The 17,567-nt window shown below is 41.1% G+C and overlaps 1 protein-coding gene and 1 long non-coding RNA gene across 2 annotated transcripts; both read left to right on the top strand.

The window, feature by feature from the left end:
• The first annotated feature begins 414 nt into the window (after positions 1-414).
• CC2H3orf80 (chromosome C2 C3orf80 homolog) lies at positions 415-1,360 on the top strand. The gene has a single exon (XM_049628630.1). It carries the CDS (start codon positions 612-614, stop codon positions 1,350-1,352), a length of 741 nt encoding a protein of 246 aa, XP_049484587.1. The 5' UTR covers positions 415-611; the 3' UTR covers positions 1,353-1,360.
• Positions 1,361-1,716: 356 nt separating this feature from the next.
• On the top strand, positions 1,717-11,380 carry LOC125921203 (uncharacterized). The gene is made up of 3 exons (XR_007457335.1): positions 1,717-1,922; positions 4,835-4,900; positions 11,362-11,380. It is a non-coding gene; the product is annotated as an uncharacterized LOC125921203 (long non-coding RNA).
• Positions 11,381-17,567: the final 6,187 nt, after the last annotated feature.

Raw genomic sequence — 17,567 nt, 5'->3', positions numbered from 1 at the left:
ATGGACATCATCCATTTTTAATCAGAAAGATCAGAAGAAAGATGGTAAGCGAATCCCAGTCGCAAGTCAATTTAAATAACATTCCTGGGGAAATCCAATCACTTAAAACTGAGACACCTACGCTAGCAAGAGCCCCCGCCCGACTAGCAAGGAAGAGCGCGACGGCTGAATTAATCAAGATCAGGGGGCTCCAGAGCTGAGCGCGGAGCGTTAACCCTTCCAGCCCCGGAGAGTGACAAGGGGGCTTGCAAAAGCGCGGACGGCCAGGGCGAAGATGCCCACGGCAGCCACGCACAGGCTGCCTCTGCCATTTTGGGCGGCTCCGAACGCCCAGAGCTCTACCCGGGAGGCTGGGCGCTCGCGGTTAAGGTCAGAAGCTCAGGAAGCCGCTCCGGCTGCGAGGAGAGGCCGCCTCCCGCAGCCTCTGCGCGCCTTGGGCTCCTCCTTCCGCCCAAGCGTGGCCAAGTGAGGACTGCTCCGGCCGCAGGTAGCCGAGGCGCGGGAGGCGGCGCGCTGGACCCAGCGGAGCGCCCAGGGAGGGGCCGACGGACACGCGGACAGACGGATCCCCCAACCCCCGCCCGGGACATTAGCAGCGGTCTGCGCGGGCCATGTGGGGGCCCGGGGTCACAGCCGAGGGCCTGTCGGTGGCGCCCGCACCGCCGCCGCTGCTGCCGCTGCTGCTACTGCTGACGCTGGCGCTTGTGGCGCCCTCGCGGGGCGGCGGGGGCTGCGCGGACCTGGCGTGTGGCGAGCGGGAGCGCTGCTGCGACGCGGCCAACGCCACAGCGGTGCGCTGCTGCAAGCTGCCGCTGCACGCCTTCCTCGACAACGTGGGCTGGTTCGTCCGCAAGCTCTCGGGGCTGCTTATCCTGCTAGTGCTCTTCGCCATCGGCTACTTCCTGCAGCGCATCATTTGCCCCAGCCCACGCAGGTACCCGCGCGGTCAGGCGCGGCCCGGGCAAGCACGGCCCGGGCCGCCGGGGGGCGCGGGGCCGCCGGGGGCCGCGGGGCCGCCCGACGACGACGACGACTCGCCCGCGCTAATGCGCGACGAGGCGGCTGCCGGCTCCCAGGACTCACTGCTGGACAGTGGAGGCGGGGGCCGGGGAGGCGGAGGGCGCTCGGCCCCCTCCTGCGCCTCCGAGCACGAGCTTCGCGTAGTCTCGCCGGTCTTCCTGCAGCTGCCCAGCTACGAGGAGGTCAAGTACCTGCCCACCTACGAGGAGTCCATGCGGCTGCAGCAGCTCAGCCCCGGGGAGGTCGTGCTGCCCGTGTCGGTGCTTGGCCGCCCACGAGGCGGCGGCGCCGGGGAGTCAGACGGCGGGGAGGGCCGCTTCCCGCTCATCTGAGCGTCTACGGCCGCTCGAGGACCGCGCGGACAGAACGGGGCTAGGTGGGCTGCGGGTGGGACGCAACGGCCGAGGTGATACCTGCCACCGCCAACTGCCTCAGACCCCGCCTGGTACCCGGGCCGAATCGCCCGTCGCTCGGCGACTGGGCTGGAGTCACTCCCGTTTCCCGCCCCCACCCCCGTTCCTCACCCCGCCCCCCCCCCCTCGAGATCTTAAGTTTCCCTACGTTTCATTCGGTTCAAGGAAACGTTAGGCGCGCGCGGCGGGGGCCACAGCAGCGGACAACCCAGGAGCGCAACTTCGAAGGCCGTCCCTACCCTCAGCCTCTGCTCAGACTGTGTTCACTCTTAAGTGCCTGCTTTCCGAATCAAAGAGAACACGTGAGCCCTTTCGTGAGTCGGGAGAAAGGTAGCAACCTTTAGGGATGAAGGGAAAGGGACGCAGTTCCATACCTCTCCCTCTTGCCCAGACAGGTCACGGTCTCCGAAGATAAGCCAAGGGCTAGGAGCCGTGGGGGTGAGCCACCACTGGAGACTGCTGCGCGCGGTCGGGGAGATCAGCTCCTAGGTATGATTGAATCCCTCCCTTACGGAGAACACCCACCCTCCACCAAAAAAAACTTGCTATCTTCCTGGCCAAGTATAGTCACAGCTGATGGCTCACAATTTGATGAGGAATACCCAGGATATCCAGTTAGGGGGTGTACCTATTGAAGATACAGCATTTAGGTATATTGAAGACCGTATTTGTAATAAGGTACAGTTGGGCTTTTGATTTTTCAGTTACTGAGAAGATACTTATATTTATTTGTCTTTTATTTTTATATTTTTACCATGGATTGAACGTATCAGGAGTGTGTGCAGTTAATGACATGATAATCGTCTTTTCCTCTTTTTTAGGTCTTAATGGCCTAAATTGTCATTATTGTTTAATAAAATGTTGGACATTATTTCATTTACAATGGGGGAAAAAAGGAGGCATGGTCAAACGAGACAACATATGTGACATTAAAACACATGACGGATATCTTATTTTCACTATTTGAGATGAATATATTTTATTTTTAGTACTGTGTCATAACATATAACTTTTTGTAATAACTATAGATTGTGTAGTCTAGGTCTTAATTGTGTCATTCACCACATAGTTATATGTAGAAATGATTGATACATGTATGCCGTACCATGAAGCATGATGTCATGCACTTTTCCCTCTATTTTAAAATACATTCCACAACATGATACAAAACATAAGAACTTGTGACTTGTGACTTCTCTTCAAAGCCATAATTGTGCAAGTAATGTACTACAGAAGGATTTAGTCAACCTATCCTAAGAAAAAAATAAATGTCAGTTTATTGTATCAGTTCCACCATCCTATGAAATGTCCTTTAAGCAAATGGTAATTTAAAATAATATATTAAAATGCATTATGTATAATGTACATATGTATATTGTATATGTACAATATACACATTGTATACCATATAATTATTATACTTTATGATTGTCATGAAAAGTAGGAAACAAAAGGTTTCTCTGCTTGTGGAAAGATGAGTGTTATTAAGAAAGATTTTACACGGGAACCACACATATGTACCTAGAAACACTGATTTTATGATCGAAAACTTTGACAGTCCTGAAATTGTATTAGAAGAAACTGATGATTTGATTAATTTGAGAAATGATTTAATTGAGAAATTACTGTGAGAAAATGATTTAAACTTTTAAAGGCGAATAGAAAAAGTCTGGCAGTTCTAAGAAATCTTAAAATGTCTGAATTGTAATAGAACAGAATGGTTTACTCTAAAGTTCTAAAAGCTAATGACCCTGTCATTGAAATCATTTGAAGTGTATTAAAGCATAGAAAAACATTAAAATCTTTCTCTCTGTAAATTGTATCAGATGTGTGACTATACGGTATGTATTAAAATATGAAATGTGTATCTTTGTTATTTATAAGCAGTCTTAAGCTGTGAGTTGGCAAAACAATGAGTTGAGACTACATGAATTGACAATGGCACAAGATTTAATGAAATCATAGCATATTGAATAATTGCGTATATTCATGTTAGTCAAACACTATAAATCTTAGTTTTACGCGTGGCTATCAATACTACCCACCATTCAAACAAACTGGAAAGTTGCCTTAATCTTTTAAATTATTTATCCTTTGAGGGTACACTGTTTTAGACACTTCTTCAAATTCCCCATATCTGAAACATCAACATAAATATCCATATATATATCCATCCTGTATGTTGTTGCTATTACTAACATCTTGACCTTTGCAACAAAATCTTGTAAAAATATACTTATAATATGAATCAAGTATATTTCCTTTGTATCAACTATGGAACAATTCTCTCCCTAAGAGTCAGAATGTCTGTAACGTAACAGTAATCATGAAGGAGATTACACTAAATTTTAAAATTACAACAAACTACGTTTGGTTTTTTTCCTAGTCATCACATAAGCTTTTATGCACATCCCTCATTTAATAAAAATGAGTTTGACTCTGTGTTTTTCTTGCACTTCATTGATTTACCAAGCACAATTTTGTGGGAAAAAAATTCTTAAAAACTATTTTTATTAACGATGAATGAATGTGTTTCATGGTAACACAAACACATATATAACACACCACGTTAATACAGAACCTGTGTATTCACATTGCTAAAATATCTGGATAGAAATATTTTTAAGGTACTACGGGCAGTATTTAGATGTTCAATTTTATAGATATTACCTGGAAATTATTTATTACATAGAACTAGTAGAGAATAGAAATGTAAAAAACATTAATGTAGAAAAGTTATTCTCTCACTTGAAAATAATTCATGATATGATGATTTTACTTATTTTCAATCTTTTATATATAGGTCAGAGCACAGGTATATATATATACACATATATATACATATACACACACATATGTATATATATGTGTATATATATGTATATATTTATGTATGTATAAAATCGCCAGTTGCTTAAAGACATGACTATTTTCTGTTTATATTTTTATATATTATATAATTATACATGTGTATACACACACACACATATAAAATAATCTGCTTAAAAGCAATTTTGTTGTTGGTGTTCAATATCATAACAAAGGGGATAATGTCTTCTTGAGATAGAATGACAGTTTTAAGAGGCCATTAAATCAACCATGGAAAATGGCTTTGGCAATTATGCCAAAGGGCATGAGGTGTACTATATAAGGAAAACAAGATTCAATTGTAAAGGCTGAAGGGAATATTAAGGAAATGGCCTCGACAGTTTAAAAGACAATATGCTAAGTACCTTAATGTACTTTATGTATACAGTTTCTCTCAAGTGGAATTAATAAAGGAAACAGTTCATAGCTGGAACTTATTATGTTATAAACATGAATATGGTGTTCAGATTTATACAATGTTCTGTACTGATTTCTGTATAAATTTTATGAACATAATTAATTTGGATTTCCAGATTGAAAGAAACAATGATGAATCGTTTTATTTTGAGCAGCCCAGCGTTAACCATCTCTGCAAAACTGTAAGTTGCTGGCAACGAATCAGTGATAGAATATTTGGCAAGTTTATATCTGATCGCACTAGTTTACAATTTACTCTTTCATTCTCCTTTCATCCATTGGTAAAAGATGAAAAGCTAAGGGAAGGTATTTTATCAACAAAGAATGAATCAACAAGCAGCTAACTGTAAGGAATTAAGATATCCTTTCCTCCATAAAGACGGAGGAAAATTTTTAAAAAATAATTAAGACCTCCTTCCATCTTTATGAAGGAAAGGATGTCTTAATTCCTTTTTTAAAATTTTGCCTATAAAGTAATCAAATGTCAAATAAAACCAATACTTTGATTATATTTAAATACATATAGAACCTAATTTTATTTATTTTCTTTTACTTACAGAATTTGCTTAAAAAAAAAAAGATTTTATTTTTAAGTAGTCCCTACACTTGATGTGAGGTTGGAACTCACAACCCTGAGATCAAGAGTCGCTTGCTCCACTGACTAAGCCAGTCAGGCCGCCCTCAGTTTAAATTTTATGACAAAAATTATACTATGATGGACATTTATGTTTGCCATCAACCTAAAGATTATCACTTTTTTTTCCTCTTCAACTTCTTAGCTAAGCACCTTCATTGTCTTGATTTCTCCTAGTTCTTATTTTCTTTGTATGTTGTTATTATCTTGCTTTGAATTTTCAGTAGATGTTTTCACTGAAACACATGTTGTAGGACTCCAAGTTTCTCTTTTCTGTGATTTAGTATCACTCTGGTTATGGCTCGGCCTTTTGCACGGTTTCTTCTTTTGATAAATGTTATTTTTCTGAAGTGTTTTCTTTGTTTTTCTGTTTGCATCTGACTTCTCTTGGTTTCCAGTTTTGAGCCAGGTAGTTTTCCTTTTTATTCATGGAAGGACTGTAAACATATTTTTCGTTCTTATCCATAGAGATTTTATCTTGTCACTGAGCAAATGATCGTATCTTTGCATCCCTCTAGAAAGAATTTTCATTTTTCTGGATCTCAAACAGTAATTCTTGATTTACCTTTTTATATTTTGCTTCCTCACTTGAAATTTTCTAGAGAGATTGTCAGCACTTTTCTCCCTGTCTTTCCCCTAAAAATGTGCCCTCTGCTATATTTATAAGGGCAGAGAATTAGACCCTTGAATCTTAGTAGTGACAGGGACCTTATTTTGGCTTCCAAACCTCAAGGACATTATTTGTCCATTGACTGCTATATCTTTATGCTTCTAGGTTTTCCTCACAGGCATCTTTGTGGTTTCCTCTGTGTCTGTCATTTTATCTGAGGAATAGTTAACTGTTTTCTTCTCATTCTTGCTCACAGACATTCTACTTGTTATACTAGATAAAAGATCATATCCTTCTGTTCTTACAGAGAGGACCTTATTTGAGCCTTTAGACCTCAAGGATAGTTTGATTTACCATTGATTGCTGTATCTTTTACATTCTTACAGATTTCTGCATGGGCTCTGAACTTCTGTATGTAGTATCACAGTTTTACTGAGTAGATTAGACAGTACCTCTAACTTTACATTTCTTTTATTCCTGCCTCTAGATGATCTTGAAGAATCCCTACTGTAGTGGTTCAGATTTTATCTAAGGAACTGTGAATAGTTTTATCTTCTGCCTCTTTGTTGGCTACGTTTGTTTGATCAGAGAAAGGATTAGAACTCTCCACGTTAACACCTGTTTTATTTTGGTTTGTGAGAATTTTTTTCTTATGTATTGACCAAAGATTTTACCAGATCAAAATTAATATTTATTATTTTCCTGGGTCCTAAAAGTATCTTCTCTTCATTTGTAGGTTTAGCTTTTTTCTTGCAAACTGTTCATTGGTTTGTCACGTTTCTCCATGTGCATGACCCCTGTTGAGCTAGCCAAATGATCAGATTCCCATAGATTTACACCAGTTTACTTCTTCCTCTGATGTTACAGTCTGTGTCTTTTTTCCATAGCTCCATCTTCTGAGTTTTTCTCTTGGAAGCTCTTCACAGTATTCTTTTAATTTTTCTTTATTTGAAGTATTTCTGTTGACACAAGCATCTGAGACTCTAGAGTTCTATATCTGTGTCTGGGATATAGGGACAATGCTGACTCAGCTTTGCTTGAAAATTAACCTCATATTTCTTTACATTCATCTCTGCACATTACCTGTTGGACTAGGCAAGTGTTTAGATTCTTGAAACTTTTATGTTTTTTAGGGTAAATCTTGTTCTTTGAGTAACTCCATCTTGCATGTTCTTAGGCCACACATCTTCAGTTTGAGAGGCATTAATTTTGGATTCATATTCACAAGGACTACAAGAGTTTACTTGGCTGAGATCTGGTCCATCCTTACTTTTGTGCACCGAATCAAACATTTCTTCAAATCCACTATAGTCACCTTCCAAACATCATGTCTTTTGTTTGAAGTCTTCAAGTGCATTTCTCTTTTTTCTTGATGGTTTCGATACAGTACTAATAACTATTGGCTCCAGGTTTTCTTTTGGTGTTTTTTTTTTTAATGTTGTGTGGCTTTCTACATTTTCTTTTGACTGAAAAATATGTACACCATCCCATGTATGTTCTAATATCTTTTCCTAATACTTGGTTTTCTTTTTTTTTTTTTTTAATGTTTATTTATTTTTGAGAGAGAAACAGAGTATGAGCAGGGAGGGGCAGAGAGAGAGAGGGAGACGCAGAATCTGAAGCAGGCTCCAGGCTCTGAGCTGTCAGCATGGAGCCCGATGCAGGGCTCAAACTTGCGAACTGTGAGACCATGACCTGAGCCAAAATTGGATGCTCAACCAACTGAGCCACCCAGGTGCCCCTCTACTACTTGGTTTTCCTGAGTATTTTTAACATCTTTTATTATAGCTATTTTAGGTTTTTCTTATAATCTCTCTGATGTATCTGAATCCTTCCTAAGTAAGGTTATGAGGAAGCTTTTAAAATTTGGAGTTGCTATATCGTAATGCCTGCTGACTCTTCTACTGGCTGCACCTTAGCAGTTTTCCTAAGGTTCTCTTTCATGCCTGTAGGATTTTCTGCCAACTCCCACTTCTGCTTTGGAGCTGTCCTGAGGTTCTTGACACCTGTCAAGTCTTCTCCTGGGTTCTTTTCTTTAGGAGTTTTGTCTGTTGGTGCCCATTGGGTCTTCTCTAGGTTCAATCTTTTCCACAGAAGTTTTCAGAAGTTTCTTGATTGTTGGTTCAGCTAATTCACATTCTCCCTGGGACAGCTGGTAGCTGTCCCGAGCTTCTTGTTGATTGTCTTATATTCTAAGGGTCCACCATTTGTTGTGTGATTTTCATAAGGCCCTTGGTTCCTGTTGAGTCTTCCACTGGGTCCACTTTTCCTAGGCATTCCAAACAAACTCCTGATAGCTCTGAGTGAGATTTTCACCTTTCCACATTTCCATCTGGGAGAGAAGGAGTTCTGGTTGCTTTTGCTCTCTGGTTGTATTGCTCGCTTTGGTGTTTTTATGAGCTCTTTGATGCCTTCAGATCTTGTATGGAGTCTGCCTTTTCCTCAGTTGTCCCCAGTGGTCTCCCAAGGGTTCTGAGATTTTCTAATGGTTATGATTTGTGCTTTGGACTGTTCTAAGCTTTTTGTGGAGGTCACAACCATTGGTTTATTCCTCTAGTCCTGTTGGTGTTTGTAGGAATTCTCTGATACCTGCCAGGTCTCCCAAGGTTCTGGTTTCACTTTAGGTGTTTTCAGTAGCCTCCTGACACCTGCTAGAATTTCTACTGGCTCTGGGTTCAGCTTTCAAGTGTTCTAAGCTTTCTGTGAACATAATCATCATTTATTTGTTCCACTGGGTCTTTTGGTATTTATAGGAGCTGATAGCTGCCAGGTCTTCTTCCTTGGGTTCTGGTTTTATTTTAGGTGACTTAAGCATTCCTGTGAGGATTCGTAGTTTTTGCTGGGTCTGGTTTGTGCTTTGGCATATTCCTAAGCTTTCTGTGAAACGTATCACCATTTAGTTGTTCCTGTTTATTTTGGTGTTTGAGGGAGCTCTCTGATACCGGCCAAGTCTTCCACATGTTCTGCCTTCTCCTCAGGTGTTTGAAACCACCTCCTGAGGAGTGTTAGAGTTTCTACAGTTTCTGGACTGTTTGGGGGTCTTCCTAAGCTTTTTGTGGACACCTAATTTCATTTCAATCTGTTTATAATTAAGAATTTCATAAGTGAATTTCTGAAACTTATAGTATTGTGTGTGAGTTCTGGCAATTAATTTTGGTAGGTTAAATATCATTTCTAGCAACTCTACCTCAGATTTAAAATTTGGTAGCAATTTATATTGTAGCTATTTTTCCAAAGAGTGAAATGCAAACATGTGCACTATTTTAGACATAAGCTTGGCAGCTGCTGTGAGAAGTGGCACTATTCCCTTGCTACCATGATAATGATAACAATGATAACTATAATTCATTGGATGTTTACATGTGGCAGGTGCTGTTCAAGGCATCTTTCATATATTATCTCATTTAAAATTCATAACAGGAGGAGCTAAGGACTAACCCCATTTTATAGATGAGAAAAGGGCAGCCAGAGAGGCTGAGTAGTGTGTCCAAAGTCACAGGGATGATAAGTAGAAGATCCAGGAGGCAGATCCAGCCTCTCTGACTCCAGAGTTAGTACCCTTAACCACTAAATTTTCAACATGCAATTAATTTAACCTCGTAGAATATTTTATTATTAGAGCTGTGGCTATAGCTGCAAAGCATCACATTAGAATCGTCTTTATTTTTTCACAAGCAAAATATGGTAGCTATTATTTGTTATTTGCTGCTCAAAGGAAGTATTATTAGGGGTGCCTGGCTCAGTCAGTTGAGCATCTATCTGACTCTTGATTTGGGCTCATATCATGATCCCATGGTTCCATGAGTTCAAGCCCCACATTGAACTAATTCTGTGCTGTTAGCACAGAGCCTGCTTGGGATTCTCTCTCTCCCTCTCCCTCTGCCCCTCCCACTGCTCGCATGCTAGCTTTCTATCTCTCTCTCTCTCTCTCTCTCCCTCCCCCTCTCCCCCCACCATAAAATAAAATTTTAATTTAAAAAGGTCAAAATTAAAGGAACTATTATTAAAAATATAATGGAATCTAGGCCAGAAATCTTTAATGACTCATAAAATTGTTTGTGGAAACGCATAAATGCTTTATGGATAAAACCTGAAATGGTCAAGAAAAACAACTCATATATTGTTTTTTTGTGTTTCGTTCAGCCAGTTCCTTCAACACCCAAGTGTGCCTCCTTCCTGGTCTGACTTCATTAATTTTAAAAATTGAAAAACATTTCTTTAAAATAGCTGGCAAATCTTGTCCAGTATCTTAAAAAAATAATAAAAATAAAAAAAACAAAGGTTTTTGTATGCTCAGCATAAAAATGAGAAACATCGAGTCTAACATTATAACTAAATCCTCAATGCCAGCTAATATGGAAACAAGGACAAAATAGCTTCCTAAATTAAGATTGTATTTATATGCTTGTGGTGGAATATGGTTGGTAGAACCTCCTACAGAATAACATAATGATTTAGAGTTGACTGCCCATGTGAATCTCCAGACTCTAGATTTACTAGTTATGTGACCATTAGCAAGTTGCATGACTTCCTAACGCTGTTTTCTCTTCTGTAAAGTGGGGAGACTACCCACCTCAGATGGTTGTAATATTAAAGTATGTATAGGAAGCACTTAACATTCGTGGGGCCTGAGACAGAAAAATGTATTTCAAATGCCAGTATATACACACTGGTTGACACTGGGTTCTTGGTATGAAATTCAGATAAAGTTGTGGAAATTCAAAAACTTTCCCAGTTAATCATGGGCACTGATGATTTGTGGATTAAGAGTAGAAACACTTTGATGAAAAACAAAAATTAACTGCACTTAAAAAAGTTGTCAGCTCTTTTTAATGACTGGTTTTGGCTGAGGTGATAGGCTGTGGGTGAAAGATTATGTAGGAAAAGAGAAATGAGATTTGGACAGACAAGGAAGAGTTGGAGTGGCAGACGAAATAAAATGGGAAGGGTTGAGAGTGTAGATACCTTGATGTCAAGGAGCAAGTGTAGTGGGAGAAAGGTAAGAAGTGCTAGAGGTAGGCCAGTGGAGTAGGAAACTGGGATACTGGATCTTGAGACTTCATACATGGAGAAGCTGTGGGTGAGGACAAAGTTGAAGAAGTGGTCTTGGAAGTGGGTCCTAGAGAGTGGAAACAAGGCCTGTAGAAATAGAAGAGGGTTCAAGTTTCTGGGGGAATATAAGGAAAAGTAGAGGAGAGCAAGTCAATGATGGCAAATGCATGGCCCAATGAACATTGAAACCCACCTCAGGTATGATAGAACTGAGTCTGACATAAAAGTGTTTAGACATTTCTAATTTTTAACCTGAAGAAGAGAAAGCCAAGGGAATATAACTGTCATGAAATATTTAAAAGGCAAACTTATAGAAGTGAAATTAATCTTTTTTTTTTTTTAAACAGGGCTCCAGAAGGTGGAATGTAAAGGTAAAAAAAAAAAAAAAAAAATCAAACTACAAATACATCAATTTTCCCATCTGCCCATCCACTCATCCATACACTATTCGTTCAGCCACCCAACCATTCTGTAACTTACACTGAAACTGATTTGAGGTCGTTTGCAAAAAGGACACACAAAACAAGATCCTCAAAAAGTAATTAAAGGAACCAAGGCAAAAGGGAAAAGCAAAGCTGCAAAAATAAGGTCATACCTTGGTTCTGAGTTTTATAGCAGGAAATAAAAAGTTCAATTAAAGGATTCAGTGTTTGTAAGTAAAAACCAGAGGTGCTTGAGAGAAGCATAAATCTTCCTGGTACTGAAATCTGGAAGAAGTTTCTCCTGTAAGTTCTCATAAAGAGGACACTGTAGGGACACCTGGATGGCTCAGTTGGTAGAGCATGCAACTCTTTTTTTTTTTTTTTTTTTAAGTTTATTTATTTATTTTGAAAGGGGTGGAAGGGGCGAGAGGGAGAGAGAATCCCAAGCAGGCTCTGCACTGTCAATACAGAGCCCACTGCAGGGTTTGATCCCACAAAATGTGAGATCATGACCTGAGCCAAGATCAGGAGTCAGAGGCTCAATTGATTGAGCCTCCTAGGTGCCCCAGAACATGTGACTCTGGATCTTGGGGTCATAAATTCATGTTGGGCGTAGAACTTACTAAAAAAAAAAGGTGGGGGGCACCTGGGTAGCTCGGTTGGTTAAACAGTTGACTCTTGATTTCAGCTCAGGTTATGATCCCAAGGTTTGTGGGTTCAAGCCCTGCATTGCGCTCTGTGTTGATAGTACAGAGCCTGCTTGGGATTCTCTCTCTGTCACTCTCTCTGCCTCTCCCCCATTCACATGTGTTCTTTCTCAAAATAAATAACTTTAAAAAACACTGTAATGTCAAGAATGACATATTCAACCATTTTTACACTAAGTATGTTACATAGGGCTTTTAAACATGAGATCCTCAGTATAGGCATAATATTGTAGATCAGTACAATTTTGCAAGGAACTTAAATAATGTAGTTCAGTAACTCTTAACTCCTAATTACTTGGTCCAATCCCAAAACAGGTTATAGTCTGAGGAATAGATAGCCATATAACTTCCAAATACTTCTTCCAAATATTTCCCCCAAGTGTTTTAAAAGTCATTTTTTTTGGGAACGGTTGGAAGATGGCGGCATAGGAGGACGCTGGGCTCACCGCGCGTCCTGCTGATCACTTAGATTCCACCTACACCTGCCTAAATAACCCAGAAAACCGCCAGAGGATTAGCAGAATGGAGTCTCTGGAGCCAAGCGCAGACGAGAGGCCCACGGAAGAGGGTAGGAAGGGCGGCGAGGCGGTGCGCGCTCCACGGACTGGCGGGAGGGAGCCAGGGCGGAGGGGCAGCCTGCCGGCCAAGCAGAGCCCCCGAGTCGGGCTGGCAAAAGCGGAGGGGCCTGACGGACTGTGTTCCGACAGCAAGCGTGACCTAGCGTCTGGGAGGTCATAAGTTAACAGCTCTGCTCGGAAAGCGGGAAGGCTGGAGGACAAAGGGAGGGAGAGCTGCTGAGCCCCCGGACGACAGAGCTCATCTTGGTGGGGAACAAAGGCGCTTGCCAGCGCCATCTCCCTCGCCCATCCCCCAGCCAAAATCCCAAAGGGAACCAGTTCCTGCCAGGGAACTTGCTCTCTCCACGCAAACACCCAACTCTGTGCTTCTGCGGAGCCAAACCTCTGGCAGAGGATCTGACTCCCTCCCGCTGCCACAGGGCCCCTCCTGAAGTGGATCACCTAAGGAGAAGCGAGCTAAGCCTGCCCCTCCACCCCCCCGTGCACCTTGCCTACCCACCCCAGCTAATACGCCAGATCCCCAGCACCACAAGCCTGGCAGTGTGCAAGTAGCCCAGACGGGCCACGCCACCCCACAGTGAATCCCGCCCCTAGGAGAGGGGAAGAGAAGGCACACACCAGTCTGACTGTGGCCCCAGCGGTGGGCTGGGGGCAGACATCAGGTTGGACTGCGGCCCCGCCCACCAACTCCAGTTATACACCACAGGGGAAGTGCCCTGCAGGTCCTCACCACTCCAGGGACTCTCCAAAATGACCAAACGGAAGAATTCCCCTCAGAAGAATCTCCAGGAAATAACAACAGCTAATGAACTGATCAAAAAGGATTTAAATAATGTAACAGAAAGTGAATTTAGAATAATAGTCATAAAATTAATCACTGGGCTTGAAAACAGTATAGAGGACAGCAGAGAATCTCTTGCTACAGAGATCAAGGGACTAAGGAACAGTCACGAGGAGTTGAAAAACCCTTTAAACGAAATGCAAAACAAAATAGAAACGACGATGGCTCGGATTGAAGAGACAGAGGAGAGAATAGGTGAACTAGAAGATAAAGTTATGGAAAGAGAGGAAGCTGAGAAAAAGATAAAAAAATCCAGGAGTATGAGGGGAAAATTAGACAACTAAGTGATACACTAAAAAGAAATAATATACGCATAATTGGTATCCCAGAGGAGGAAGAGAGAGGGAAAGGCGCTGAAGGGGTACTTGAAGAAATAATAGCTGAGAACTTCCCTGAACTGGGGAAGGAAAAAGGCATTGAAATCCAAGAGGCAGAGAGAACTCCCTTCAGACGTAACTTGAATCGATCTTCTGCATGACACACCATAGTGAAACTGGCAAAATACAAGGATAAAGAGAAAATTCTGAAAGCAGCAAGGGATAAACGTGCCCTCACATATAAAGGGAGACCTATAAGACTCGTGACTGATCTCTCTTTTGAAACTTGGCAGGCCAGAAAGGATTGGCACAAGATCTTCAGTGTGCTAAACAGAAAAAATATGCAGCCGAGAATCCTTTATCCAGCAAGTCTGTCATTTAGAATAGAAGGAGAGATAAAGGTCTTCCCAAACAAACAAAAACTGAAGGAATTTGTCACCACTAAACCAGCCCTACAAGAGATCCTAAGGGGCATCCTGTGAGACAAAGTACCAGAGACATCACTACAAGCATAAAATATACAGACATCACAATGACTCTAAACCCGTATCTTTCTATAATAACACTGAATGTAAATGGATTAAATGCGCCAACCAAAAGACATAGCTATCAGAATGGATAAAAAAACAAGACCCATCTATTTGCTGTCTACAAGAGACTCATTTTAGATCTGAGGACACCTTTAGATTGAGAGTGAGGGGATGGAGAACTATTTATCATGCTATTGGAAGCCAAAAGAAAGCTGGAGTAGCCATACTTATATCAGACAAACTAGACTTTAAAGGCTGTAACAAGAGATGAAGAAGGGCATTATATAATAATTACAGGGTCTATCCATCAGGAAGAGCTAACAATTATAAATGTCTATGCGCCGAATACCGGAGCCCCCAAATATATAAAACAATTACTCACAAACATAAGCAACCTTATTGATAAGAATGTGGTCATTGCAGGGGACTTTAACACCCCACTTACAGAAATGGATAGATCATCTAGACACATGGTCAATAAAGAAACAAGGGCCCTGAATGATACATTGGATCAGATGGACTTGACATATATATTTAGAACTCTGCATCCCAAAGCAACAGAATATACTTTCTTCTCGAGTGCACATGGAACATTCTCCAAGATAGATCATATACTGGGTCACAAAACAGCCCTTCATAAGTGTACAAGAATTAAGATCATACCATGCATTTTTTCAGACCACAATGCTATGAAGCTTGAAATCAACCACAGGAAAAAGTCTGGAAAACCTCCAAAAGCATGGAGGTTAAAGAACACCCTACTAACGAATGAGTGGGTCAACCAGGCAATTAGAGAAGAAATCAAAAAATATATGGAAACAAACGAAAATGAAAATACAACAATCCAGATGCTTTGGGACGCAGCGAAGGCAGTCCTGAGAGGAAAATACAATCGCAATCCAGGCCTATCTCAAGAAACAAGAAAAATCCCAAATACAAAATCTAACAGCACACCTAAAGTAAATAGAAGTAGAACAGCAAAGGCAGCCTAAACCCAGGAGAAGAAGAGAAATCATAAAGATCAGAGCAGAAGTAAACAATATAGAATCTAAAAAAACAGTAGAGCAGATCAATGAAACCAAGAGTTGGTTTTTTGAAAAAATAAACAAAATTGACAAACCTCTAGCCAGGCTTCTCAAAAAGAAAAGGGAGATGACCCAACTAGATAAAATCATGAATGAAAATGGAATTATTACAACCAATCCCTCAGAGATACAAACAATTATCAGGGAATACTATGAAAAATTATATGCCAACAAATTGGACAACCTGGAAGAAATGGACAAATTCCTAAACACCCACACTCTTCCAAAACTCAATCAGGAGGAAATAGAAAGCTTGAACAGACCCATAAGCAGCGAAGAAATTGAATCAGTTATCAAAAATCTCCCAACAAATAAGAGTCCAGGACCAGATGGCTTCCCAGGGGAGTTCTACCAGACGTTTAAAGCAGAGATAATACCTATCCTTCTCAAGCTATTCCAAGAAATAGAAAGGGAAGGAAAACTTCCAGACTCATTCTATGAAGCCAGTATTACTTTGGTTCCTAAACCAGACAGAGACCCAGTAAAAAAAGAGAACTACAGGCCACTATCCCTGATGAATATGGATGCAAAAATTCTCAATAAGATACTAGCAAATCGAATTCAACAGCATATAAAAAGAATTATTCACCATGATCAAGTGGGATTCATTCCTGGGATGCAGGGCTGGTTCAACATTTGCAAATCAATCAACGTGATACATCACATTAATAAAAAAAAAAGAGAAGAACCATATGATCCTGTCAATCGATGCAGAAAAGGCCTTTGACAAAATCCAGCACCCTTTCTTAATAAAAACCCTTGAGAAGGTCGGGATAGAAGGAACATACTTACACATCATAAAAGCCATTTATGAAAAGCCCACAGCTAACATCATCCTCAATGGGGAAAAACTGAGAGCTTTTTCCCTGAGATCAGGAACACGACAGGGATGCCCACTCTCACCGCTGTTATTTAACATAGTGCTGGAAGTTCTAGCATCAGCAATCAGACAACAAAAGGAAATCAAAGGCATCAAAATTGGCAAAGATGAAGTCAAGCTTTCGCTTTTTGCACATGACATGATATTATACATGGAAAATCCGATAGACTCCACCAAAAGTCTGCTAGAACTGATACATGAATTCAGCAAAGTCGCAGGATCCAAAATCAATGTACAGAAATCAGTTGCATTCTTATACACTAACAATGAAGCAACAGAAAGACAAATAAAGAAGCTGATCCCATTCACAATTGCACCAAGAAGCATAAAATACCTAGGAATAAATGTAACCAAAGATGTAAAAGATCTGTATGCTGAAAACTATAGAAAGCTTATGAAGGTAATTGAAGAAGATATAAAGAAATGGAAAGACATTCCCCCCTCATGGATTGGAAGAACAAATATTGTCAAAATGTCAATACTACCCAAAGCTATCTACACATTCAACGCAATCCCAATCAAAATTGCACCAGCATTCTTCTCGAAACTAGAACAAGCAATCCTAAAATTCATATGGAACCACAAAAGGCCCCGAATAGCCAAAGTAATTTTCAAGAAGAAGACCAAAGCAGGAGGCATCACAATCCCAGACTTTAGCCTCTACTACAAAGCTGTCATCATCAAGACAGCATGGTATTGGCACAAAAACAGACACATAGACCAATGGAATAGAATAGAAACCCCAGAACTAGACCCACAAACGTATGGCCAACTCATCTTTGACAAAGCAGGAAAGAACATCCAATGGAAAAAAGACAGTCTCTTTAACAAATGGTGCTGGGAGAACTGGACAGCAACATGCAGAAGGTTGAAACTAGACCACTTTCTCACACCATTCACAAAAATAAATTCAAAATGGATAAAGGACCCGAATGTGAGACAGGAAACCATCAAAACCCTAGAGGAGAAAGCAGGAAAAGACCTCTCTGACCTCAGCCATAGCAATCTCTTACTCGACCCATCCCCAAAGGCAAGGGAATTAAAAGCAAAAATGAATTACTGGGACCTTATGAAGATAAAAAGCTTCTGCACAGCAAAGGAAACAACCAACAAAACTAAAAGGCAACCAACGGAATGGGAAAAGATATTTGCAAATGACATATCGGACAAAGGGCTAGTATCCAAAATCTATA

This window comes from Panthera uncia, chromosome C2 (genome assembly GCF_023721935.1).
Source record: "Panthera uncia isolate 11264 chromosome C2, Puncia_PCG_1.0, whole genome shotgun sequence".
NCBI classification, from domain to species: domain Eukaryota; kingdom Metazoa; phylum Chordata; class Mammalia; order Carnivora; family Felidae; genus Panthera; species Panthera uncia.
This window is presented reverse-complemented; position numbering and strand designations above follow the sequence as displayed.